This window comes from Anomaloglossus baeobatrachus, chromosome 1, assembly GCF_048569485.1.
Source record: "Anomaloglossus baeobatrachus isolate aAnoBae1 chromosome 1, aAnoBae1.hap1, whole genome shotgun sequence".
In the NCBI taxonomy this organism is placed as follows: Eukaryota; Metazoa; Chordata; class Amphibia; order Anura; family Aromobatidae; genus Anomaloglossus; species Anomaloglossus baeobatrachus.
Window position 1 is genome coordinate 750,510,663 of NC_134353.1, and position 25,448 is coordinate 750,536,110.

The 25,448-nt window shown below is 49.4% G+C and overlaps 1 protein-coding gene across 2 annotated transcripts in view; it reads left to right on the plus strand.

The window, feature by feature from the left end:
- The window catches only part of BRAP (BRCA1 associated protein), a 149,139-nt gene that overhangs the window by 10,646 nt on the left and 113,045 nt on the right, over positions 1–25,448 (plus strand). For both annotated transcript variants that reach the window (XM_075323736.1, XM_075323744.1), the window contains 3 exons: positions 3,368–3,529; positions 5,915–6,080; positions 7,739–7,928. In XM_075323736.1, the coding sequence (XP_075179851.1) occupies positions 3,368–3,529; positions 5,915–6,080; positions 7,739–7,928 (518 nt within the window). The remainder of the gene's footprint in view (positions 1–3,367; positions 3,530–5,914; positions 6,081–7,738; positions 7,929–25,448) is intronic.

The window sequence follows — 25,448 nt, forward strand, 5'->3', positions numbered from 1 at the left end:
CATGTCTGCTCTGGGCGTATGGACTGATAATAGCATGTTGTTTATAGTATGACTGTCAATACAATGAAACCTCTCCGGAAAATTACCGTATCACTTTGAGAGCAACACCCACGTTACGCTTCACTACCAGATTGGGACTCATTTTCCTTCACACCATGTATTATACATACTGGACATCTTCATTGAAGAGGCCAATTCCCAGAAGACCACTTTAATTGTGGATTGTCGTTTCAGAGGTGTTTCTTAATATTCCTATCTGGAACACTAGTTGTTTTTTTTTTTTTAAATCATTTGTTCAATCTTTTTTTTTTTTTTTTTTTTATTTCTTTTTAAAGCAAACATTATACGTACATGCAGCGATGTATTTAAAGGGGGGAGATAAAAATTATTCCACTGCCCTCATAAACTATGACGATGAGATGCCCAGTGCTGTTTCGTATCCTCACACTACCTGTAATTCAGTGTGACAGGAGCTCTTTGCTGCTCCCCCTACCTTCTAGGACATTAGATCAGACATCAGAGGGTGTGGTCTGTGCCATGATGTTGGTAACAGCCGGAAAACGGTGAAAATATATATATATATATATATATATATATATATATATATATATATATATATATATATATATATATATATATATATATATATATATATATATATATATATATATATATATATATATATATATATATACACACACATACACACACACACACACACACACACACACACACACACACACACACACACACACACACATATACATATAAACACACACACATATACATATACATATAAACACACACACATATACATATAAACACACACACATCCAGAGATGCCGTACTTCTCCGATGACGTGGGATGCGGGGGAACTCATCGATTTGCTCCACCGCAGGTCCTCAAGTTCAGTGTCCCAGTGCTCGAGCACTGCAGTGGATTATCTCAGATGCAGGGAAAACACAGAAAGAAGTGACATGCTCACTCTTTTTCTGCAACAAAATCTGCAGCATGTGCTCAGCAATTCAGGATTGTCATAGACTTTGCTGGGATGCGTTTTCCTTGCAGTATTGATTTAAAATCTGCATGACAAAAATGCAGCAAAAACTCAGCGTGGGCTCACAGCCTTAAAGTAAAGGTCATAGCTCCGAGTCTAAACAAGAAAAACATCAATGAGGGGGTTCATCATTACTAGTGCAAGAAACAATAGCGCTTCCCCATAGCATCTTTCATTTTTAAAGGGGCCTTGTTTGCTCTAACTATAATTTAAATTATTTTTGTATAGTGATACTATAATAAATAGTTACATTAACCAGCATCATAATAATTGCATGTAGTGATAATTACCAAAGCTGAATGCTGTGCTGCATAATTTTGTCACTGGCTCAAGCATGGATCATTCTCATCACAACCTTAACATCTCCATATTCACTTTCAGTAAAGCACTAGTTTGAAATGATTAGTGACAAAACAATATAAAGGGTTAAAGCAGATCTGAAACCACATTTGACAATGCAAACTGCAAACATTATTAATTGTATAACGCTTGTATCTGATCATAATTTGAACATCAGTGTTAAATTTGCTGTATAATCTTTGTCAGGTAGTTTAAGCCCAAGCTTATCTTGCCTAACCTGATTGACTGCTCCTCAGTGTCCCTCCTCCTCCTGCTGAGATCTTGTGCTGCTCAGTACAATCTGCAGCTGTCAGTCAGGCTGGGTGGGCAGCATTTTAATATACTTGGACTCAAAAACTCTCTAAAATCTAAGAAATATGTATAATAATGAAGCTTGCAATGTGAAATCTACTAACAAATCCACATTCACACTTTTAAAGGGACTATACAGTTTAAAACAAACACTTCCCAATGCTCCTATCCCTCTACATTGTACCGCAGAGAATCCATCAAAAACTGAGAGGATCTCTTCTCTTTTTTTTTTTCTCTCTTCTCTCATTTTTTTGCTATTTTTATGTGCACCTGAGGACCCATCGTCCCTGATTATATCTTTTTATTTTTTTTCCATTTTGGTCTGCATTACTCCATTGCAGATATATGCACATTTTTTTTTGTGGCGTGCACTATGTGAAATCTCTTCTTTGCAGTCCAACTGAATGTCAGGAAAAAAAATATTAAAATTCTGCGCTACCGATAGACAAGAAGCACAGGATGTGAAGATGATTGTCTACACGTTTTGAAGTATACAAATTCTTCTTCAGGTCTGTCCTAAAGACGTTTTATACTTTATGCTGAGCTGTGATTGACATTACGTGGGAGGGAGGGGTAGATATGCACACCCCCAGAGAAGACTATGAAGAACTGCCCAGTTGGACTGCAAAGTAGAGATTTCACATACTGCACTCCAGAAGAAAAAAAGTGAATATTTCTGCAATGAAGCGACGCAGCACAAAAATGAAAAGCGCAACAGAATTGGGGATGCCCAGGGATTTATACACAGTATTTAACTAAATTTTTTGAGAAAGTGAGAGGCACTCTTTGAAGGGACCAATCGCCAGGATTTTCATATATAACCTAAATCAGGCTGATTTTATACATCCCTTTAGTGGTCAACATTTTTCTGTTGGCTGAGGCCCCACCCCTTGTAGTCACATGGGTATGATGTCACCACAGGTCCTGCTAGATCGATTGTATAATGCTTATGCTAATTCTAACGGTGAGGGGATAACTATGCATACCCCCCAGATATTATCTGATCCTCAGCTGCTGTCAGTCAAGCAGCTGCGATTTTATAAACTTTACTTTCTTGGATTTCAGAACCTAAACATCTGAGCTGGCCACTAAGGTATGTATAGACTCAGCCCGAAGGTGCCAGTATAGTACTGGCTTTAGGTTATATATGAAAATCCTGGTGATTGGTTCCCTTTAAGGCCAAAGTTCTGCAAGAATTTATCCACAAGTTTCTTTAGCTCATTGACTTTTTTTTTTTTATTTATTACAATCCTTTGCTGCAAGAGCTTACAATCTATGAACGTGTAGAACTAAAGGCACACATCAATCTGTCACTTGACGACAAACACTTAGAGATGGGCAGTGACCCTTTAGGGCTTCTGTGGATCAATAACAATCTGGAAAATAAGGTGTTTCTTATCAATAGGCAATGTTGTGTTAGATATTTTATGACGGGTGACCCTGTGGCATATTTCCCTTTTATTAGGGGAGCAGTACTGTCTCTTACTGAGGAGCAAGACGTGATTTATGATTGTTCAAAGACAATCCAATTACTTTGAGCTGCAGAGTGCCCTGATGGTTTAGCAAATTCACAGGATGGTTTGTCCATTGCTTTATGCTTTATTGTTTTCTGTCCTTCCTGTAAACCACAACACATTAATATTTATGTTCCTGCCTAGCCACCGAGATGTCTGATGAGGAAATTAGAGAGAAGACGTTACGTACTGCAGCAGCCTCTTTGGAGGGCAAGACGCCAGTGGAAAAAGCAGCAATTCTGCATCAGCACATCGGAAGAAGAGAAATGACAGACATGATAATAGAGACCATAGGTCCAAATCCAGGTGAACGTGACCATGCAGATTGCTTCCACAAGTCTGTCTGGCTTGTAGGGTTCAGAGATGTCATAAATCACTTTGTATTGGCCATTATACTGTATATTAGATGTGGTGATATCCCGACCACCATTCACTAGATATGGCAGCCAATCAGGGGCTTCAGCAGTCGGGTCATGGTATCATCTCTACCCATCCAGAGGAGACCACCAGAAAAGCAGTGCTGTGTGGGAGGGGAGGAGGGTGATTTGCGTTGAGGGGGGTGGGGGTGATTCCTGTGTTAAGTGGCGATATTTGTTTTTTGTGCTTTTGTTTTTTCTTTGCCTTTTATGAAGAGCCTTACCTTTTTTTTTTTTTTTCTTGTAATTTTTTTTTTTAATTTTTTTATGGTGCATATGAGTTACCACAATTAAAATTTTACTTTAATATATTGGACATTTCTAGACATAGCTACTGAATGATATTTTCTTTTTATTGTAATGAGTGTTCAGAGGTGATTCAATTTTTTTTTTTATTATTAACTTATTTTGTTTTTAGTCCCCTTAGGGGATTTTTACCTGTTATCTGATCCCATACTATATATACTGCTATACCACAGTTTTGCAGTATATAGTGTAATTTATGGTCTCCTATACAGCTCAGCCTGTGCCTGGGCTTCATAGAAGTAGCATGATTTCAACCAAGAGGCCTTTCACCAAGCCCTCAGCTGCCATGGTGACCCATATATATCCCGTGCTTTCGTCACAGGCGACCAATGAATGAACACTCCCTTTTTTAAAGGGAATCTGTCAGCAGGTTTTTGCTACCTTCTCTGAGAACAGCATGACATATGCAAAGAGACCCTGAATCCAACAATGCATCACTTAGATTATTTTTAGATTTAGCCATGTAGCAGAGGTGAGAGCTGTCCCGCACACCGGGCTCTCTATAGAAATTGTACACTGACAGTGAGGTGTCAATCAGAAGAGGGGGCTTGCCAGCCCGCTATGTGTGTGACATTGTAGTCAGAGCAATGAGAAGTCCTGCTGGTTATACAAACATAGGAAATAAACAGCAAATCAGACCTTGACAAGACAGGCATTCCTGAACTCCATGTTTTACTGCATGGTATCTTCAGATTACATAGCAAAAACCTGCTGACTGATTTCCTCTAAATGCCTCTGTCAGAGATTGATAGCACTATCAAAATAGTTGGCAACAGCAATCAGAGGTCAGCTCTGGCCACTACTGCTAGAAACATATATGCTGGGTATGTAACAGCTGCTGAGTCTCTCCACACTCTGTCTCCAGTATGGACTTCTGGTTCCTCCATATATGCTTACTGGTTAGGGGTGGACGACTGCCCCTGAATGGATTTATTACCTTGAAATTTGATTGCAGATTACCTACTAAGGCTATGTGTCCACGGTAGAATGTACCTGCGGATTTTTCTGCATGAAAATCCGCGACTTTCGCGGCAAATCCGCACCTTATTTTTGCCGCGGATTACCGCAAATTTGCTGCGGATTTTGATGCGGATTTTTTTTTTTTTCCCCATTCTATACCCAAATCCGCACCAAAATCCGCAACAATAATTGACATGCTGCAGATTTTTCCGGATCAAAATCCGCGGCAAATCCGCCGCGGAAAAATCCGCAGCATGGACACAGCATTTCCAAAATGCCATTGAAATGGCTTGGAAGTGCCGCTGCTGCAGATTTTCGGAAAATCCGCAGCAAATCCGCAGCAAAATCCGCGGTAAATCCGCAGCGTGGGCACATAGCCTTACAGTAATGCACTTCAAACAGTGGGTTATCCCCGAAATGTTTTCATTACTCACGAAGTGGTATGTGCCGGCTATCTATTCCAGCCCATATATAAGATATTCAGCTCACCGTGTGTGCACCCACTCCTTTTTAGCGTCTTTCCTGGAGCACGGACAGGCACAGCCACGACCCAAAATAATCCAAAAAAGGGGAAGGAATCCAGCTCTTCAGGTGAAAAAGACTTCAAGTTTATTTCAACATGCAGGCAAAACAGCATGACCAGCGCTACGCGTTTCAGGTGAAAAAATCACCCTTAATCATGAACGCATAGCGCTGGTCATGCTGTTTTGCCTGCATATTGAAATAAACTTGAAGTCTTTTTCACCTGAAGAGCTGGATTCCTTCCCCTTTTTTGTATCTATTCCAGCCCATCCATTTGTTTGTGTATGTATGTATGTATCTATGTGTAGAAAAAGAAAAATATGTGTGTATATTAGGCATGACCCGTGACCGCTGTATGAATGGCCTCAGTACAAGCACAGCATATTAATGTTATACTTCATCTACATTGTGACCTATGCACAATCTTTTTCATTCAGCCAGCTAATAATTTATTTCTTTTTTTTTTTTTTTTTTTTTATTTGTTTAGATGTCCAAGAAGTCTCAAGCACAGAAAAAACAGATGACCCTTCTGAAACTCCCGGTCAGACGGCTCCAGACTCTCCATCGAAACAGCTACCTGAGCAAATCACTTTCTTCAGTGGGAACCCTTCTGTGGAAATAGTTCACGGCATAATGCATTTATACAAGACAAAGTAAGCATGTTAGTTCTAATACTTACCTTTTATAGATGTTGGTGAAGTTTAAATGTGACAACAGATGAGCGCCGGGGATGATGGAACCCCAATGACAATAGTACAATGCTGAATGGAAGCTTTGCTGAATGGCTTTCCAGCAGTGTTGTGTGTTTTTGTTTTTTGCCTAAGACAGACTAGCCTCTTCTACTTCGATGGCTGGTGGGATTTACAAATCCTGACATTACTGGAGTTATCCTGTAACCAATTCCCAGGCCAAAAAATTCTGTGGTGTGAAATAGTGATGGGGGGGGGGGGGGGGGGGGGGAAACGGGACAAAACAAAAAATTTTCTGAGGTCCACAACGTTTTATTTTTTTGAGAAGTCAGGGATTAGTTAGTGATGTTGACGTACCGTCACCTCTGCAGCCAAACAAGAAACCAGGGCCAGCAGCAGAGATGCATCGCTGGACCCTGATAGGGTAAGTAAAGCACAGGTTTTGTTTTTTTTTCTAGAAAACTGTGCATATAGGGAAACGTTTTCTCAAAGGGGACAACCCAAAACCACTTTAATAATTGGTAACCTATGAATATGAGATCTGTGGGGTTTCGATCCTTATCACCTCCACTAATCAACTGAACTTTGCTGCAGCAATGGCTGATTATAAGTGATAAACGAGACACAACCCTGCAGCCAAGTAGATAACTGTGTTTTGTGAAGCATAGGACCCACCTCAATATGAGATGCACCCCAGGTTTAGACAGCAGAAAATCAGAAAAATTGTCTTCTCTGACGGCTTAATGTGGAGGGATTGTCACTCATTTTAACGCACTAGGGTAGAATATGAAGGTAATTGATCTATTGTTATTGTTTCTCTGCAGAATGTGTTTTATAAACATATAGCTTTACAGCAATCACATTATATACACTCTGCAGCGCACATGTGTTCATAACACTGCTGCATGGATAGTACATGCGCACTTAGCTTTGCAGTGTTCACTCACAGCTCTGCTACATGCACCTTTACATACACACAGATGACCTGGAGGGTCCTGGAGTTAGTCTGTTTGAATGTCCAGGAGATGTGCAGGCGCCGGTGGCTTCCTCTCCTGCTCTGCACTGATCACATAGAGTTAGTGTGGGGCAGGTGAAGAGACAGCAGTTCTCTCCGTGATTCGGAAGGATTTTGTGTCACCGTTCTCAATCGCAGGAAGCTGTCTCAAGGCTATAATACATGAACGCTTTTTAGCAGGTGTTTTTCTTGCTAAAAATTGCATATTATATAGGCTAAAAAATATGCTACTTGTTGGCCTCTTCCGAGTACTGAATTTTATCTTGTTCACTTAAATAAGACAAATAGTAGTTCTCAGCAACCACTAAGCAATGTACGGGGCTGTGTGTTCTGCCCCATACATTGCTTATACTGTACATTGCTGCTTCTAGTGCAGATTTCAGCTCATTTGCTGGTGTCTGGTGTAAATCCCCAGACTATCAGTTATGTCCCAGACAACCATTTACACCTATGGGAAATCGTTTAGTAGAGATGTCAGCATCATTTTATTACTTTCATATAAGTGTAACATTTACTGTTTATTATTGGTCTAACATTGATTGTATGTAAATACATTTTCCCAGTGTAGCACTTTCATGTTCATTTCTTTTGTTTTTTTGTTTTTTAGCAAGATGACTTCATTGAAGGAAGACGTCAGGCGTAGTGCAATGATCTGCATTCTTACAGTTCCAGCCACTATGACAAGCCATGATTTGATGAAGTTTGTGGCCCCATTTAATGAAGTTATTGAGCATATGAAAATAATCCGAGACTCCACACCTAATCAGTACATGGTCCTCATAAAATTCAGTGCCCAGGTACTCTGCAGTCTGCCATCTGAAAGCAATGTTCTAGTAATGAATACACAATACTTGTACATATCACTTTCAGTTTTTTTGTGTTTAAACAGACCATGCTAGGAAAATGTTTCCAGAACAACTACTGTAGGAATTGTGTATTACGGTACATTGATGTACTTGCTTAACTACTAGTATTATTTCTTTATCGTTCCTATGGGAGACCCAGACAATGGGTGTTTAGCTTCTGCCTCCGGAGGACACACAAAGTACTACACTTAAAAGTGTAGCTCCTCCCTCTGAGCTTATACACCCCCTGGAGAACCAGATCTAGCCAGTTTATCGCTTTATGTTCAGGAGGCATACATCCACACATGCATTCTCATCTGATTTTTGATTTTTTGGAAAGAGTTTGAAGAAAAGCGGGTCCAAGTCTGGACTCCCGGCATGTCCCTTCTCACCCCACTGTGTCGGCGGTTTTGTTAAGGTTGATTCCAAGGCTGGAGCCTTACATGCCGCGCTCCTTCACCATCCCTCCTGGGCTCTGGCTTGAAGTGGGAGCCAGCACGGTCTCCATGCCTGGCAGGAGACCGGTCTCCATCCGCAGCCCTTCAGGACCCTGCTGGACCGGAGCACTCACCCCAGGGACTTGGAACCCTGCGTCTCAGCAAGCTAAGTACCTGAGACGTTTATATATTGGGGGTCCCTCTACTTTATTGTTGTGGGAGAGTGTGCTGACTGTGTTTTATGACATTTCCGGCGGGTTCTCTGGCTGTCGCCTGAGAACCGCGCCGATGGTGCCTGTGCGCCGGCCGCGCCGCTCAAATTTAGGCCCCGGCTTCGCCGGAGGCCTAGTTTCGGTTTCACTGCCCTCGCATGTCATTCATGCAGAGGGACAGGCTCGGCTCCTCCCGGCGGCCGTTCTGCACAGGGGAGGAACACTCCCCACTGCAGTGTGTGTCCCCTCCCCTGTAGGTCTCTATGGCCCTCCAGATCCCGCTCTTCAAGCAAGTCCCGCCCCCTCTCCTCGCTCCGGCGGCCATTTTCTCAGCGTTCTCTCTGCAAGCGCTGGTCTGCAGCACCTCTGCTGAGTTGCTGTGCTTGGGGGTCCGGGCTTCGGGATCTGGAGGGCACACAACACCGCTCCAGCGGTCTGGTAAGCCACAACCGGTCTCCGGTTGTGGACCTCTGATTATACTCTCTGGGGTTCATTCTCTGGCAGAGCCCCCACTCCAGCAGCATGTCTCACACGAGGAGCAAGGCTCCAAAGCTGTACTCAGTATGCACTGCATGTAAGCTCCTGCTGCCTGAACCGAGCATATTCCCACATTGTGATGCCTGCTCTAACCTGGCGGTGCCTCAGCCTGGAGTCTCACCCCCAGTGGTCCCTCAGGCTGCCACTGTTCCTGTGGCTGAACCCCCGGCTTGGGTAGAATCCTTTTCTAGGTCTATCTCCCAGTCTTTTGCTGACTCCATGGGACTTCTGTCCAGGACTTTGCTGAACATGCATCAGCCCCTTTCACAGGGTGCCTCTGCTGCTAGGGGTTTCTCAGGACCGGAGCTCACAGAGGATTCATCATCTGGTCCCAGACCCCGTCCTTCTAAGAAGATACGCAGGGTTCCCTCTCCTTCCTCGTCCCGCGGCTCTGATTCAGGAGCTGACTCGCAGGATGAGGAGGATGCCTTTACGGGGGGCTCGGAGGTTAACTCCATGTACCCCATTGATCTGTCCGAAAGTGACTCAGATGTTAGTGATTTGGTTGCGTCCATTAATTCTGTACTGGATCTCAATCCGCCAGTATCAGAGGAGCAACCCTCTCTGGCAGAAAAGCACCAGTTTACCTCGCCTAAGAGAGTAAAGAGTGTGTTCTTTAACCACTCCAGTTTTCAGGCCGCTGTGACCAAGCCCAGGGCCTGTCCTGACAAACGCTTCCAAAAGCGTGGTTCTGATGACCGCTTTCCCTTTCCACCTGAGGTGGTCAAGGAGTGGGCTCATTCCCCAAAGGTAGACTCCCTGGTGTCTAGACTCTCAGCCTGGACCGTTGTATCGGTGGCTGATGGCACCTCTCTTAAGGATTCCACTGACCGCCAGATTGACCTTCTGGCCAAATCCGTATATGAGGCGGCGGGGGCTTCGTTCTCCCCGACTTTTGCAGCAGTGTGGGCTCTCAAAGCCATCCCTGCTTCTCTGGAGGAGATGCATTCCCTCGCCAGGGAATCTATGCCCGAAATGGTTACCTTAACTTCCCAAGCTTCAGCTTTTTCATCCTATGCCATGTCTGCCATGCTGGAAGCTTCTCACCGCACTGCGGTGGCTTCGGCTAATTCCCTCGCTATCCGCAGGATCTTATGGCTGCGAGAGTGGAAGGCAGATGCTTCTTCAAAGAAGTACCTTGCTGGACTCCCTTTTGCTGGGTCCCGGCTGTTCGGTGAACAGCTGGATGAAATTATTAAGGAAGCTACTGGCGGGAAGAGTACTTCCATGCCACAAACCAAAACCAGGAAACCTGTCCAGGGCAGGAATCAGTCGAGGTTTCGTTCCTTTCGTTCCTCCAACTGGTCCTCCTCTAAGCCCTCGGCCTCGTCCACTAACTCAGCCAAGGACCAGAAATCCAACTGGCGCCCAAAAGCGCGTCCACAAAAGACCGCAGGAGGTGCTGCCACTAAGGCAGCCTCATTGTGACTATCTGTCCGCGCCAGCAACGTCCTTAGTCGGTGGCAGGCTCTCCCACTTTGGCGACGCGTGGTTTCAACACGTCTCCGATCAGTGGGTAAGGGATATCATCTCCCACGGCTACAGGATAGAATTCTCTTCCAGCCCGCCAAACAGATTTTTTCTCTCTACTCCCCCCTGCTCCAAGGCCGCCGCCTTCTCACAGGCCGTGGCATCCTTGCAGGCCAACGGAGTAATTGTACCGGTTCCCGCCCGGGAACGGTTCAGAGGTTTCTACTCAAATCTCTTCCTAGTCCCCAAAAAGGACGGTTCCTTCCGGCCCATCCTGGATCTCAAGCTTCTTAACAAGCATGTTCAGGTGCGGCATTTTCGCATGGAGTCTCTGCGATCAGTCATTGCCTCAATGACCCAAGGGGATTTCCTGGCATCCATCGACATCAGAGATGCCTATCTGCATGTGCCAATTGCGGTTTCACACCAGCGTTGGCTACGTTTTGCAATCGGAGAGGAACACTTCCAATTCGTGGCTCTCCCCTTTGGGATGGCCACAGCTCCTCGGGTATTCACCAAGGTCATGGCAGCAGTGATTGCGGTCCTGCACTTACAGGGGTTGGCAGTGATCCCTTACCTGGACGACCTTCTGGTAAAGGCTTCATCCAGCGTGGACTGTCAGCGGAGTGTCTCGCTCACTCTCGCCACTCTAGCCCAATTCGGGTGGCTTGTCAATCTTCCCAAGTCCACTCTGACTCCGACCCAGAGTCTCACGTACCTAGGGATGCAGTTCGAGACTTTGCCGGCACTTGTGAAGTTGCCCTTAGTCAAACAGCAGTCCCTTCACCTGGCGGTGCGCTCTCTGCTGAGGCCCCGCCGTTATTCCCTCAGGCGCCTGATGCAGGTGCTGGGTCAAATGGTGGCGTCAATGGAGGCTGTTCCCTTTGCCCAGTTCCATCTGCGTCCCCTGCAGCTGGACATTCTCCGCTGTTGGGACAAGCGGCCTTACTCCTTGCACAGGTTAGTGGCTCTGTCGCCACAGACCAGGAGCTCTCTTCAGTGGTGGCTTCGGCCCCTCTCTCTGTCCCAGGGGCGCTCCTTTCTCGCCCCGTCCTGGGTGATCCTCAGCACGGACGCCAGTCTATCCGGCTGGGGAGCGGTATGTCTCCACCACCGAGCACAGGGCACTTGGACTCCGTCCAAGTCAGCCCTTTCGATCAATGTGCTGGAAACCAGAGCCGTGCTTCTGGCTCTCCTAGCTTTTCACCATCTGCTGGCGGGCAGGCACATCCGAGTCCAGTCGGACAACGCGACAGCGGTTGCCTACATCAATCACCAAGGCGGGACACGCAGCCGCCTGGCAATGTTGGAGGTACAACGCATCCTTCAATGGGCAGAGGACTCCAAGTCCACCATATCCGCAGTCCACATCCCAGACGTGGAAAACTGGGAGGCAGATTATCTCAGCCGTCAAACCGTGGACAGTGGCGAGTGGTCCCTGCACCCGGCAGTTTTTCAGTCAATCTGCCGCAAATGGGGCACTCCAGACGTGGACCTAATGGCGTCCCGTCACAACAACAAAGTTCCTGTTTACGTGGCTCGCTCCCACGATCCTCAGGCCTTTGCCGCGGACGCTCTGGTCCAAGACTAGTCCCAGTTTCGTCTGTCCTACGTGTTTCCCCCTCTAGCTCTCTTGCCCAGAGTCCTGCGCAAGATAAGATTGGAGGGCCGTCGAGTCATTCTCATTGCTCCGGATTGGCCCAGGCGAGCTTGGTACCCAGACCTGCTCCTTCTGTCCGTAGAGGTGCCGTGGCATCTTCCGGACCGTCCAGACCTTCTCTCACAAGGTCCGTTTTCTTTGTCGCTCCATTGGGAGACCCAGACAATTGGGTGTATAGCTATTGCCTCTGGAGGCCACACAAAGTATTACACTTAAAAGTGTAAGGCCCCTCCCCTTCTGGCTATACACCCCCAGTGGGATCACTGGTTCACCAGTTTTGTGCTTTGTGCGAAGGAGGCAACACATCCACGCATAGCTCCACTTTTTAGTCAGCAGCAGCTGCTGACTATGTCGGATGGAAGAAAAGAGGACACATATAGTGTCCCCAGCATGCTCCCTTCTCACCCCACTGTATGTCGGAGGTGTTTGTAAGGTTGAGGTACCCATTGCGGGTACGGCGGCAGGAGCCCACATGCTGATTCCTTCCCCATCCCTTTTTACAGGGCTCTGGGTGAAGTGGGATTTACCGGTCTCCAGGCACTGAGACCGTGCTCCATCTACAGCCCCTGGAGAAGATGCTGGATGGAGCGGAGTACATCAGGGACATGGCCCTGCTTCCTCAAGGTACTCTGTGTCCCCGTGCATTTGGCGCTCACACCGCAGCATGCTGGGTGTTGTAGTGCGCCGGGGGACATCAGCGCTGCGGCGCCTGTGCCATGGCCTCATTCAGCTTTGCTGAAGCAGGCTCACTTATGGGAATTGGTCGCGCCGGCCGCTGGGACTGCGGCGCGGCTGGCACTTGTAGTGCGCCGGGGACTTCAGCGCGGCCTGCGCTTTTACGGCGGCCGCGCTGATAACTAGAGTCCCCGGCTTTTGCGGCCTGCTTCCGTTCGTTCCCGCCCCCAGACCTGCCAGTCAGGAGAGGGGCGGGACGCTGGCCACTTCCAGGAATCGGTCGCGCCGGCCGCTGCTGGAACTGCGGCGCGGCTGGCACTTGTGGTGCGCCGGGGACTTCAGCGCGGCCCGCGCTTTTACGGCGGGCCGCGCTGTTAACTCGAGTCCCCGGCTTCTGGGCCTAGTCTCCCTTCGTTACCGCCCACAGCCCTGACAGTCAGGGTAGGGGCGTGACGCTGCATAGAGCAGAGCTGAGAGCTGGAGTATGTTTTGCATACTCCACCCCTCTCACTGTGTGCACTGTGAATCCGGATTCCCGCACTTTCTCAGGCACGCCCACGGCTTCCTTCTCTACAAGGACACCGGCAGCCATTAGTGTCAGTTTCTGTACGATACAGAGACAAGTGTGGAAGACCCTGGCATTCTGATAGTCACACAATCGCTGCAACAGGCGTTAAGCAGCACCTGTGGTGCTAACCCCACTAGTGCAGAAGTGCACTTATAGATATGCTTGTACTATATACATTGCACTGTTTGGTCGCACGTTGTATATACCCTCCTGGATTATGCGGAGGAGTTATCAGCATATTCTCTGTGTAAAACAAAGGTGCAGAACCACATGTTTTTCTATACAGCTGGTACAGCATGTACGGCTATACGGCCGGCAGGTACATAGACTCCCATTGTATGCACTAATGGCCAGGGGATAAGGACGGTGTCTGCAGTATTTACTGACAGTTTTTCTGAGACTATGGCTATGATACTAGAAGCCTAGCAGTCCGGACATGTCTCTCACAATATGGGCACTGTTGAATCATTGATCCATGGCCCCCCTCAGTGTGAATAACTAACAGCTCCGGGAATGTCACACGCATCCCAGAGTCACGGCTCTGCACGGACGTCAGTCCCAGACAGCCTAAGTGGGCTCGCTATGAGCGGCCTCGGTTTCAGCAGGGTCCTAACAGAAGGACTCGCTGTGTAATGAGGCGGAAGTAGCGGCTCAGGATTCTGATCCTGAGACCCTCTCAATCTGGATACACCTGATTGTGACGCCATAGTAAATAATCTTATAGCGTCCATCTATAGAATGTGGGTTATTTCTCACAGCTCCTCCAGTGGAGGAGTCAGCTTCACGTATTTTTCTGGACCACTCTGCCTTCAGAGAGGCAGTCCAGGAACACCACGCTTATCCAGATATGCGCTTCTCCAAACGGCTTAGGATACACGTTATCCCTGTCCCCTGACTTGGTCAAGGACTGGACCCAATGTCCCGAGCGGCATCCTCCAATCTCCAGGCTTGTAGCTAGATCCATAGTTGCAGTGGGAGATGGAACTGCAAACTCAAAGATGCCACTGACAGACAGATGGATCTCTGGTCGAAAGCCATCTATGAGGCTGTCGGCGCACCGTTGGCTCCGGCATTCTCTCCCTTGGGGCACTCCAAGCTATTTCAGCTTGTCTTACACAGATTGACACGGTTACACGTACATCTGTGCCGCAGGTGGCATCCTTAACCTCTCAAATGTCTGCATTTGTTTCTTACGCGATTCAGGTTGTCCTGGACTCTGCGAACCGTGCGGCGGTAGCCTCCGCTACTCCGTGTTTTTAAGCAGAGCCTGGTCTGCTCGTTAAGTGAATGGAAGGCAGATTCTGCTTCCAAAAAAGGTTGCCTAACCAGTTGCCTTTTTCTGCTGACCGACTGTTTGGTGAGCGTTGGATGTAACCATCAAACAGTCCAGGGGTAAGGATTCATCCTTTCCTCAGCCCGGACACGACAAACCCCAACAGAGCAAGAGGCAGTCGGGGTTTTCGGCCTTTTCGAGGCTCGGGCAGGTCCCATTTTTCCTCGTCCAATGTGGACTCAAAAGGATCAGAGGAGCTAAGATTCTTAGCGGGCTCAGTCTCGCCCAAAAAAGCGACAGTCTGAAAACCCGCTTCCAAGGCGGCTTCCTCATGACTTGCGGCCTCGGTCGGTAGCAGGCTCTCCCGCCTTGGCGATATTTAGCTGCCATAGGTCAATGACCATTGAGTGTGAGACATTCTGTCTCACGGGTACAGGATAGAGCTCACTTCTCGTCCTCCAACTCGATTCTTCAGAATTTCTCCACCTCCCGGCCGGGCCGCTGCTCTTCTGCAAACAGGGTGCACGCTATAGGCAGAAAGAGTGATGACCCCCGTTCCTCTTCAGGAACAAGGTCACGGTTTTTACCCCAAATTCTTTGCGGTACCTATAACAACGGGCCGTTCCGTCCCGTTCTGGATCTAAAAATGCTCAGCAAGCTCGTGGACACCAGGCGGTTCCGGATGGAATCCCTCCGCCATGTCATCGCCTCAAGGTCCCAAGGATATTTCCTAGCATCATTAGGCATCAAGGATGCTTATCCACACGTGCCGATTGATCCAGAGCACTAGCGTTTCTACGCTTCGTTATAGGAGACGAACACCCTCTGTTCGTAGCTCTACCTTCCGGCTAGCGACAGTCCAACTGGTCTTCGCCAAGGTCAGGGCAGCAGTAGTCACAGTCCTGCACTCTCAGGGTCACTCTGTGGTCCCGTATTTAGACGATCTACTTGTCAAGGCACTCTCTTAGGAAACATGCCAACACTGCCCGAACGTTGCGCTGGAGACTCTCTAGAGTTTTGGGTGGATCATCAACTTTTTAAAGTCAGATCCGACCCCGACCCTATCGATAACATATCTAGGCATAGAGTTTCTTACTCTCTCAGCGATAGTGAAGCTGCCGCTAGACAAACAGCATTCACTACGGGCTGCAAGCTCTTCTTTAAGAACCAGTCGCACACATTGAGACGCCTCATGCACTTCCTACGTAAGATGGTAGCAATGGAGGCAGTTCCTTTCGCGCAGTTTTACTGCGTCCACTACAATGGGACATTCTCCGCCAATGGGACGAGGAGTCGACGTCCCTCAACAGAGTCGTCGTTCTTTCTCAGGCGGCCAAGGAATCTCTACGGTGGTGGCTTCTTCTCACCTCTTGGTCAAAAAGAAGGTCCTTCCTATCCCCGTCCTGGGCGATAGTTACGACAGACGCGAGTCTATCAGGGTGGGGAGCAGTTTTTCTCCACTACAGCGCTCAGGGTACGTGGACTCAGCAAGAGTCCACTCTTCAGATCAATGTTCTTGAACACAGAGCAGTGTATCTTGCCCTACAATCCTTCCAACAGCGGCTGGAAAGCAAGCATATCCGACTTCAGTCGGACAGCTCCACAGCGGTGGCATACATCAACCACCAAGGAAGAACGCGCAACCGGCAAGCCTTCCAGGAAGTCCGGCAGGTTCTGATGTGGGTGGAAGACACGGCATCCACCATATCCACAATTCACATCCCAAGTGTGGAAACTAGGAAGCTGACTTCCTAAGTCGCTGAGGTGTGGCCGAAAGAGTATGGTCTCCTCACCCGGACGGGTTTCAGGAGATCTGGCGCCGCTGACAGAGGCCAGACGTCGATCTAATGGCGTCACGGCACAACAACAATGTGCCAGCTTCATGGCACGGTTTCACAATCATCGAGCTCTGGCGGCAAACGCCTTAGTTCAGCATTGGTCGCAGTTCCAGCTACCTTAGGTGCCACCTCTGGCATTGTTGCCCAGAGTACTGCGCTAGATCAAGACCGACTGCGGCCGCGCCATCCTCGTCGCTACAAATTGGCCGAGGATGTTGTGGTACTCGGTTCTGTGGTGCCTCACGGTAGGCTAACCGGGGGCACTACCAGACCAATCAGACTGGCTGTCTCAAGGGCCATTCTTCCATTTGAATTCTACGGCCCTCAACCGGATGGTGTGGCATTGAGTCCTGGAACCTAGTGTCGTCAGGATTACCTCAGGACGTGGTTGCCACCATGAGACAGGCTAGCATACCAACGTCCGCCAAGATTGACCACAGGACGTGGAAGATGTTCTTATCTCGGTGCTCGGCGCAGGGTGTTTCTCCCTGGCCGGTTGCATCGTCTATGTTTCCTTCCTTCCTGCAATCTAGGTAGGAAAATGGGTTGTCGCTCAGTTCCCTTTAGGGACAAGTCTCAGCGCTATCTGTATTTTTTCAGAAACGACGACTTCCTCAGGTACGCACGTTCCTACGGGGAGTTTGTCTTCTCAGCACTCCGTACAAGCGGCCGTTAGAGCCCTGAGATCTGAACAAGGTTCTAATTGCTCTCCAGATGCCGCCTTTCGAGCCTTTGAAGGATGTCTCCCTTCCCGTTTTTCACGGGAAGTGGCCTTCTAGTAACGGTCTCGTCTCTTAGGAGAGTTTCCGAGCTAGCAACGCTCTCATACAAACTCCCTTCCTGGTCCTTCACCAGGACAGGGTAGTTCTGCGTCCGGTTCCGGAATTTCTCCCTAAGGTGGTATCCCATTTTCATATCAATCAGGATATCACCTCACCTTCTTTGTGTCCTCGTCCAGTCCATCAATTTCAGAAAGATTTGCATCTGTTGGTTCTGGTGAGAGCACTCAGGTTCTACTTCCCGCATGGCGCTCCTGCGCCACCCGGATGCACTCTTTGTCCTTGTCGCTGGTCGGCGTAAACAGTCGCAAGCTTCCAGATCCACCCTTGCTCGGGGGCTCGAGGAACCAATTCTTGAAACCTACAGTTCTACTGGGCTTCTGGTTCTCTCAAGGCCGAAGGCCCATTCTACCAGAGCCGTGGGTGCATCCTGGGCATTACGGCACCAGGCTACGGCTCAGCAGGTGTGTCAGGCACCCACCTGGTCGAGTCTACTTACTTTTACCAAGCATTATCAGATGCATACCTACGCTTCGGCAGACGCCAGCCTAGGTAGATAAGTCATTCAGGCGGCGGTTGGCCACCTGTAGGAGAGGGCCGTTTGACGGCCCTATCATGAGGTATTCTTTTACCCACCCAGGGATTGCTTTTGGACATCCCAATTGTCTGGGTCTCCCAATGGAGCGACAAAGAAGAAGGGAATTTTGTTTACTTACCGTAAATTCCTTTTCTTCTAGCTCCAATTGGGAGACCCAGCACCCGCCCTGTTTTCTCGGGGTTTTTCTGTTTTTTCGGGTACACATGTTGTTCATGTGGTATGGTTCAGTTCTCCGATGTTTCCTCGGATTGAATTGGTCTTTAAACCAGTTATTGGCTTTCCTCCTTCTTGCTTTGGCACTAAAACTGGTGAACCAGTGATCCCACTGGGGGTGTATAGCCAGAAGGGGAGGGGCCTTACACTTTTAAGTGTAATACTTTGTGTGGCCTCCAGAGGCAATAGCTATACACCCAATTGTCTGGGTCTCCCAATTGGAGCTAGAAGAAAAGGAATTTACGGTAAGTAAACAAAATTCCCTTCTTTCCGCCTGAATTCTGCGGCTCTCAAATTGACGGCGTGGCTCTTGAGTCCTGGATCTTGACGGCTTCTGGTATCCCTCCTGAAGTCATCTCCACTATGACTCGGGTCCGTAAGTCTTCCTCCGCCAAGATCTATCACAGGACTTGGAAAATTTTCCTGTCCTGGTGTCGCTCTTCCGGCCATCCTCCTTGGCCATTTTCCTTGCCGACCCTTCTGTCCTTTCTACAGTCCGGTCTGCAGCTGGGACTGTCCCTCAACTCTCTCAAGGGACAAATCTCAGCTCTGTCAGTGCTGTTCCAGCGGCGTCTCGCCCGGCTGGCTCGGGTCCGCACCTTCATACAGGGCGCGTCTCACATCATTCCGCCTTACCGGCGGCCCTTGGATCCCTGGGACCTCAATTTGGTTCTCACAGTTTTGCAGAAACCCCCCTTTGAGCCTCTTAGGGAGGTTTCTTTGTTTCGTCTTTCACAGAAAGTGGTCTTTCTAGTGGCCATAACTTCCCTCAGGAGAGTCTCCGATTTGGTTGCGCTCTCTTCGGAGTCACCTTTTTTGGTTTTTCATCAAGACAAGGTGGTTCTCCGTCCGACTCCGGACTTTCTTCCTAAGGTGGTCTCTCCTTTCCACCTTAACCAGGACATTACCCTACCTTCCTTTTGTCCGGCTCCTGTTCATCGCTTTGAAAAAGCGCTGCATACTCTAGATCTGGTGCGTGCTCTCCGGATCTATGTGTCTCGCACCGCTGCGCTTAGGCGGTGCACCTCCTCTTTTTGTGCTAACCACAGGTCGGCGCAAGGGCCTCTCTGCTTCTAAGCCGACCTTAGCCCGTTGGATTAGGTCGACCATTTCGGACGCCTACCAGTGTTCTCAGTTTCCTCCCCCGCCGGGGATCAAGGCACACTCGACCAGAGCTGTCGGTGCCTCTTGGGCTTTCAGGCACCAGGCTACGGCTCAACAAGTCTGTCAGGCTGCCACTTGGACTAGCCTGCATACCTTTTCAAAGCACTACCAAGTGCATGCTCATGCTTCGGCAGATGCGAGCTTGGGCAGACACATCCTTCAGGCGGCTGTCGCCCATTTGTGAAGTTAGGCTTCGCCTACTTCTTAGTTTTTCTGTTTATTTCCCACCCATGGACTGCTTTGAGACGTCCCATTGTCTGGGTCTCCCATAGGAACGATAAAGAAAAAGAGAATTTTGTTTACTTACCGTAAATTCTTTTTCTTATAGTTCCGTATTGGGAGACCCAGCACCCTCCCTGTTGCCTGTTGGCAATTTCTTGTTCCGCGTGTTATCACCGGCTGTTGTTGTTGACAGTCTACGGTTGTTCCGGTTTTGGCTCTGTTTTTACTTGTGGGTGGCTATTCTCCTTCAGCTTTTGCACTAAACTGGCTAGATCTGGTTCTCCAGGGGGTGTATAAGCTCAGAGGGAGGAGCTACACTTTTAAGTGTAGTACATTGTGTGTCCTCCGGAGGCAGAAGCTAAACACCCATTGTCTGGGTCTCCCAATACGGAACTATAAGAAAAAGAATTTACGGTAAGTAAACAAAATTCTCTTTTTTTTATCTTTAGTATTGATACCCATTACTTATTTCATAAATGCTCAAAACTGTTTTCATATGTACATAAACCTGTATGTGTGGCTACACCTTTAATTGTTTTGGACCTATAGGTCTCTACATTTGCATCTTCCACAATCCACATATTCCGATCATAATTGTGAATACTTTCTGTACAATTGCTATGCTTTCCCCAAATTCTTCTGCCCTCACAACTACAACGTAGTACATGTTTAAAGTGAACCTGTCAGGTGCAATATGCACCCAGAACCACGAGCTGATCCCTGCCTAACCGTCCCTGTATCTAGTAGCATAGATAAAGAGATCTTTAGAAAAAGTATTTCTAAATATCCTTTATGATATGCTAATGAGCTCAGGGACTAAGTCTTAAGGTAGTTAGTTCCTGTGCTCATTCCTCCCTCATATTATGTTGGCACGCCCACAGGGGTATGCTAACATACTATTCAATGCCCACTACACGGCGTTCTCATCAGCGGCGACGTGCGTACCTGTGTCCGTTGCACTGCCTCAGATGCCAAGCTTAGGGCCAGTATGCATGATCAGATGCATGCGCACTATGAAGCCGGAAGTATGTGTTCCGGCTTCAGAGGTCTAGAGTGCATCACTGGAAGTGTGGTGACTTCTGATCATGCGCCTCTGACCCTGAACCCAGCGTCTGAGGCGGTGATAATGGACACTGATATGCACGTCACCACTGATGATGCTGGGCAATGGGCATTGAATAGCATGTTAGTTCCTGCTCTAATTTCACAGAGGCGTGCTAACTCCCTTGGGACTAGTCCCTACACTCATTAGCATATCCTAAAAGATCTTTAGAAATACTTTTCTTTGTCGCTCTATTGGGAGACCCAGACAATTGGGTGTATAGGCTATGCCTCCGGAGGCCGCACAAAGTATTACACTCAAAAGTGTTAAGCCCCTCCCCTTCTGCCTATACACCCCCGTGCTCCCACGGGCTCCTCAGTTTTTTGCTTTGTGCGAAGGAGGTCAGACACGCACAGCACAGCTCCACAGATTGGTCAGCAGCAGCTGCTGACCAGGTCGGATGGAAGAAAAGTGGGCCCATATAGGGCCCCCAGCATGCTCCCTTCTCACCCCACTCTTGTCGGCGGTGTTGTTAAGGTTGAGGTATCCATTGCGGGTACGGAGGCTGGAGCCCACATGCTGCTTTCCTTCCCCATCCCCCTCAGGGCTCTGGGTGAAGTGGGATCCTATCGGTCTCCAGGCACTGAGACCGTGCTTCATCCACAACTCCTGTGGAGACTGCTGGATAGGAGCCGGGTACCGTTCAGGGACATGGCCCTGCTACGTGAAGGTACTCTGTATCCCTGTGGGGACCGCGCACAGCAACACCTCAGCTTTGCTGGGTGTGCTAGTGCACCGGGGGACCGGGTTAAACTGTGCCATTACACACTCAGCATCGCTGAGTGTGTTTATATGTAGGGGCTACCGCGCTAACCGCCGCTGCCATGGGAAACTGCGGCGCGGCTGGGACTTGTAGTTCGCCGGGGACTTCGGCGTTAGCCGCGCTTTTACGGCGGCCACGCTTATACTCGAGTCCCCGGCTTGGCTTGCGGCCTAGTTTCCCTTTCTCCCGCCCTCAGCCCTGACAGGCAGGGGAAGGGAGGGACGCTGCACGGAAGAGCAGCACTGAGGGCTGGAGTATGATTTCCATACTCCACTCCCCTCACTGTGCACAGTGTGAGCACCTCGGCTACGCCCACGGCTCCCTCCTCTCGTCAGGACACCGCAGCCATTTCCTGTCAGCTCCTCCGACGCTGCAGAGAGGGACAAACCCTGAGAGACCCAGACACGGTCTCTGGTGGCCTCATAACCGCTTTAGGCGGCTGGTAAGCAGCACCTGTTGGTGCTAGCCTCATGGTGCTGTAGTGTACTGATACATTATTTGTTTTTAGTATATATTTTACACTGTATGAGCACAGTTCATTCTGGCTATATACCCTATTGTGTTACTCAGGGAAAACAATAGCATGGCGCCCACAAAGGGCAGGGGTGCCAAAAAAACACAGGCTTATTATGCTGCCTGCGTCGCTTGTACGACCCAGCTGCCGGCAGGTTCCATTGACCCTCATTGTGTGCAATGTGCGGCCCCTGTGACACTTCTTCAGCCAGGGCCTCTGCTAAGAGGGGCCCAGGGGGAGCCACCTGTTGACACTGCCCTAGTGACGGGGACGGAGTTTGCAAAACTCTCTGAGACTATGGCTAAGATACTAGAAGCCTTGCAGTCCAGGCCGGTATCTCAGCAAAGGGACTCTGTTGAATCATTGTTCCCTGGCCCCCCTCAGTTGGACCAACAATGTCCTCCCGGGGTATCTCATACATCCCAGGCTGAGGGTTCTGACTTAGACCCCAGCCCCAGACCGACTAAGCGGGCTCGCTTAGAATTTCCCTCGACATCATATTGTTCAGGGTCTCAGCGGGGGGAATCTCTGGTTGATACTGCGGAGACAGCTGATCAGGATTCTGATCCTGAGGGCGCTCTCAATCTTAATACTCCAGACGGGGACGCCATAGTGAACGTTCTTATTGCGTCCATCGATCAAATGCTGGATATTTCTCCCTCAGCTCCTCCGGCGGAGGAGTCAGCTCCTCTTACACCGAGTATGTTTCTAGACCACTCTGATTTCAGAGAGGCAGTCCAGAATCATCATGCTTGTCCAGATAAGCGTTTTTTCTAAGCGCCTTAAGGATACACGTTATCCTTTTCCCCCTGACGTGGTTAAAGGTTGGACTCAGTGTCCCAAAGTGGATCCTCTAATCTCCAGACTGGCGGCTAGATCCTACTTGCAGTGGACGAGGGGGCCTCGTTCAAGGATGCCACTGACAGGCAGATGGAGCTCTGGTTGAAATCCATCTATGAAGCTATCGGAGCTTCTTTTGCCCCAGCATTCGCAGCTGTATGGGCGCTACAAGCTATCTCAGCAGGTCGAGCACAAATTGAAGCAGCCACATGCACGGCCGCGCCACAAGTGGCATCCATTACCACCCAGACCTCGGCAATTGCGTCTTACGCTATTATTGCTGTCCTGGACTCTGCGAGCCGTACGGCGGTCGCGGCCGCCAATTCGGTGGTACTCCGCAGGGCCTTGTGGCTACGGGAATGGAAGGCAGATTCTGCTTCCAAAAAAGCGCTTAACCAGTTTGCCAATTTCTGGCGACAGGCTGTTTGGCGAGCGTCTAGATGACATCATCACACAAGGGAAAGGATACATCCTTACCCCAGTCCAAACAGGACATACCCCAACGGAGGAGAGGGCAGACGAGGTTTCGGTCCTTTCAGGGCGCGGGCAGGTCCCAATTCTCCTCGTCCAAAAGGTCTCAGAAAGAACAAAGGAACTCTGATGCATGGCGGTCTAAGTCACGTCCTTAAAAGGCCACCGGAGGCGCCGCTAACAAAGCGGCTTCCTCATGACTTTCGACCTCCTCTAGTAGCATCCTCGGTCGGTGGCAGGCTTTCCCGCTTTTGCGACACCTGGCTGCCACAAATAAAAGACCGCTGGGTGAGGGACATTCTGTCTCACGGTTACAAGATAGAGTTCACCTCTCGTCCCCCGACTCGATTCTTCAGGTCATCCCCGCCTCACTAGCGAGCCGAGGCTCTTCTGCAGGCGCTGCGCACTCTGAAGGCAGAAGGAGTGGTGATCCCGGTTCCTCTTCAGCAACTGAGCCACGGTTTTTACTCCAACTTGTTTGTGGTCCCAAAAGAGGACGGGTCTTTCCGCCCGGTCCTGGACCTGAAACTGCTCAACAAACATGTAAAAACCAGACGGTTCAGGATGGAATCCCCCCGCTCCGTCATCGCCTCAATGTCCCAAGGAGATTTCCTTGCATCGATCGTTATCAAAGATGCTTATCTCCACGTACCGATTGCTCCAGAGCACCAGCGCTTCTTGCGCTTCGCCATAGGAAATGAACACCTGCAATTCGTGGCACGGCCGTTCGGCCTGGCAACAGCCCCACGGGTTTTTACCAAGGTTATGGCTACTGTAGTAGCGGTCCTCCACTCTCAGGGTCACTCGGTGATTCCGTACTTGGATACTGATCAAGGCACCCTCTCAAGAGGCATGCCAACACAGCCTCGACGCTAGCCTGGAGACTCTCCAGGGTGTCGGGTGGATCATCAATTTTACAAAGTCAAATCTGACACCGGCCCAATCGCTGACATATCTTGGCATGGAGTTTCATACCCTCTCAGCGATAGTGAAGCTTCCGCTGATCAAGCATTAGTCACTACAGAAAGGGGTACAATCTCTCCTTCAAGGCCAGTCACACCCCTTGAGGCGCCTCATGCACTTCCTGGGGAAGATGGTGGCAGCAATGGAGGCAGTCCCTTTCGCGCAGTTTCACCTGCGTCCCCTTCAATGGGACATCCTACGCAAATGGGACAGAAAGCCGACGTCCCTCGACAGGACCGTCTCCCTCTCTCAGGCGACCAAAGCTTCCCTTCGGTGGTGGCTTCTTCCCACTTCATTATCGAAGGGGATATCCTTCCTACCCCCATCCTGAGAAGTAGTCACGACAGACGCGAGTCATTAGGGTGGGGAGCGTTTTTTTTTTCTCCACCACAGGGCTCAGGGTACGTGGACCCAGCAAGAGTCCTCGCTTCAGATCAACGTTCTGGACATACGGGCAGTGTATCTTGCCCAGAAAGCGTTCCAGCAGTGGCTGGAGGGCAAGCAGATCCGAATTCAGTCGGACAATTCCACAGCGGTGGCATACTTCAACCACCAAGGCGACACACGCAGTCGGCAAGCCTTCCAGGAAGTCCGGCGGATTTTGATGTGGGTGGAAGCCACGGCATCCACCATATCCGCAGTTCACATCCCAGGCGTGGAAAACTGGGAAGCAGATTATTTCAGTTGCCAGGGCATGGACGCAGGGGAATGGTCCCTTCACCCGGACGTGTTTCAGGAGATCTGTTGCTGCTGGGGGGTGCCGGACGTCGACCTCATGGCGTCCCGGCACAACAACAAGGTACCAATGTTCATGGCACGGTCTCAAGATCCCAGAGCTCAGGCGGCAGACGCCTTAGTTCAGGATTGGTCGCAGTTTAAGCTCCCTTATGTGTTTCCTCCGCTGGCACTGTTGCCCAGAGTGTTACGCAAGATCAGGACCGACTGCCGCCGCGCCATCCTCGTCGCTCCAGACTGGCCAAGGTGGTCGTGGTACCCGGATCTGTGGCATCTCACGGACGGCCGACCGTGGACACTACCAGACCAAACAGACTTGCTGTCTCGAGGGCCTTTTTTTTTCTTCAGCGCTCTATTGGGAGACCCAGACGATTGGGGTATAGCTACTGCCCTCTGGAGGCCACACAAAGCACTACATTAAAAGTGCAAGGCCCCTCC